This window comes from Dendroctonus ponderosae, unplaced genomic scaffold (assembly GCF_020466585.1).
Source record: "Dendroctonus ponderosae isolate FM_Combo_2020 unplaced genomic scaffold, Dpon_F_20191213v2 Dpon_F_20191213_7, whole genome shotgun sequence".
NCBI lineage: Eukaryota > Metazoa > Arthropoda > Insecta > Coleoptera > Curculionidae > Dendroctonus > Dendroctonus ponderosae.
Window position 1 is genome coordinate 9,155,719 of NW_026018916.1, and position 2,526 is coordinate 9,158,244.

General features: G+C 29.0%; 1 protein-coding gene across 3 annotated transcripts in view; it reads right to left on the reverse strand.

Annotated features, from left to right (window-relative positions):
• LOC109542871 (nuclear hormone receptor FTZ-F1 beta) overlaps positions 1-2,526 on the reverse strand; it is a 54,839-nt gene that overhangs the window by 7,611 nt on the left and 44,702 nt on the right. For all 3 annotated transcript variants that reach the window (XM_048668250.1, XM_048668251.1, XM_048668252.1), the window contains one exon: positions 1,239-1,355. In XM_048668250.1, the coding sequence (XP_048524207.1) occupies positions 1,239-1,355 (117 nt within the window). The remainder of the gene's footprint in view (positions 1-1,238; positions 1,356-2,526) is intronic.

Genomic DNA, 2,526 nt, shown 5'->3' on the forward strand with positions numbered 1-2,526 from the left:
TACTAACTATCGGTCGTAATGGAATGTTTTCCTTATGAAGTTTTGGTAGGCCATATATAAATGGTGCTCGGCCATTGTTGCAAGATAGTGTTCGTTTCAGATTATCTGTTATGAATTTCTTTTTATGCCATAAATTTATTATTTTATTTAGTTTTGTTTGTATATTGGTAGTAAGATCTTTTTTTCCGGTTTATATGTTTTTATATCATTTATTAAGCCTAGCATTTTCGTTTTGTATTCACTTTTTAACATAAGTAAAAATATTTAAGTATCTGAACAAAGAATTCTAGTCTCTTCCCAAATTTGATTGTCCTGACTAATCACCCGATAGGCCTAATTAATTTTAGAATGATTTAAAGTGTTGCAATTGTGATGTATTTTAGTGTGTGATATGATGAGGCTGTTGACGAACTGTGATTGTTTTTTAAATTAATGAAATTTTTTTTTAACTATCTGTTATTTTATAAAAACTGATGATGGTGGAAAAATACACCGAAACGTATGTTAATTGATAAATAGAGACAATAAATGACTGAAACCCAGGATTTAATTTTGATTTGGAATTGAAACACAGTCAGGAAAGTATGTACAGTACACTAGAAAGTTACTTATAACGCCTATTTCATTGTTAGTAACCTTTACAGCAAAATTGTTGTTTGCCTTTGGTGGATCAATTAATATGAAGCGGCTAAAGGTTTAAGGCCACCTGAATTTTTCCTCTGGGAAAATCCAGCCTCAATTGAGCAATTACGAGAAATACTTATACAAGCCAGGAAAACTATATTCAGGGAAAGTTTCGATAATGTTCGTCAGAAATTTAAAGATAAGATCTATTATTGTCTAAAAAAATTACACTACTTTGTTTTTAATTAATAAGTCGGTAACTACTTCATAAAATGTAACGTTAAGTAACGCAATGGTAAAGCATTTTGAAGAGCTTTAAAAAGAGCTATCTAAGTGGGAGCGTTGTCATTTAAATTTGTCGAGTTGAGGTCTACTACACATCCTAAAATAATCCATTATTCTGAAACTTTATCTGACTCTGAAAAAAGTACTTACTAGTAGTAGCACTTAGATATTTAACTTAAACGAAATTGGGCGGACCTATCTATCTTCATATTTTAAACTTTATATGCTAATGGATTAAAAGTTAAAATAGCTAATGCTCTAAATACAAAGCGTCAATGATTTACTTACAATAATTGACTCGTATTAATAAGTATGAAATTGGCACTTACCTATTTTGTACAGTTCTCTTGAAGAAGCCCTTACATGATTCACAGCTGAATATGCCATAATGAAATCCGGAAATCTTATCACCACATATTGGACACGGACTATTTATCAACTGCTGCCTGAATTCAGACAGAAAAAAAATTGTAGAGGTAACAACGGTATAGACATAGGCAGGGAGGATCTTATTATACACTTATGGGTATGTCATGAATGTCCTGGCAATTGTCTAAAGATATTGTGAATTTAGATACGTAAGTATAAACCTGAATTGTTCAGTAAACTTCCAATATCGTAGTTTAATTTAATTATCTTAAAAAAAATAAAACTTATTTTCATCAAATTACCCAGAAGAATGTAAAATAATATCCGAGGGCAAGAGCAATTTTAAAGTGCGTTCTTTGAAAACTATTAACACCTAACTAGACTATCTGGGAAGTATTATTTGCAGTTGGTAGTAAATATTATAAAACACTAATTTTATCGATCAATATACTGTTAACAACGGTACCAGTTTGATATAGGATCTGATATTTTTATACAGTGAGGTCGCGTTCAAAATGTTATTTGTTGATTTATTTACATTGAAACAGTTCTATTATTTATACCTGATTGGAAATGATGTATTTTTTTGGCTCTGCGTCTTACTAGTAGATTTTGCACTTGAGATATTATTGGATACTTTTAATATAGAAATTAATAAAACATTTATACAGTTGAAATGCTCTTTAAAAATACTTTCCCCATACCATTAACAATTATTTAGGATGCACATTGTGCCTTCTGTCGGATTCGTTGCTTTGGAATTTAGATCGTTTTAGAAACATTTAAATCGTTTTAATTTTAAGCAAAAGTAGCATGTCATGGTCATGTGACTAAACGGTAACAAATCAACAATAAAAAATTGAAGAAAAATTTAGAAATCGGCTACAAAAAAAACGTAAAAATACAATTGTTTATAAAAATATTTTTTTGTTTGATGATATTTAAAGTTTTGATTTCTCGATATACTAAATCAGAAAAATTTAGACAATTTCGAAACCTTAGTCTATAGAAAACCTACTCATACTAACCGATCTTTGAATTTCGACTCAAATCACCCGATAATGGTTAAAAAAGGTATTGTAAAAAGTCTATATGATAGAGCAAAAATTATTTGTAATCAATCTAATTTTTGCAAAGAAAAACAATTTATAAGAGAAATTCTAAATTTCAATAATTATCCAAATTCTTTTATTGAAAAATGTTTTAACGAAATTGAATTCCCACGAACAAAACAAAATCAAAATAAAC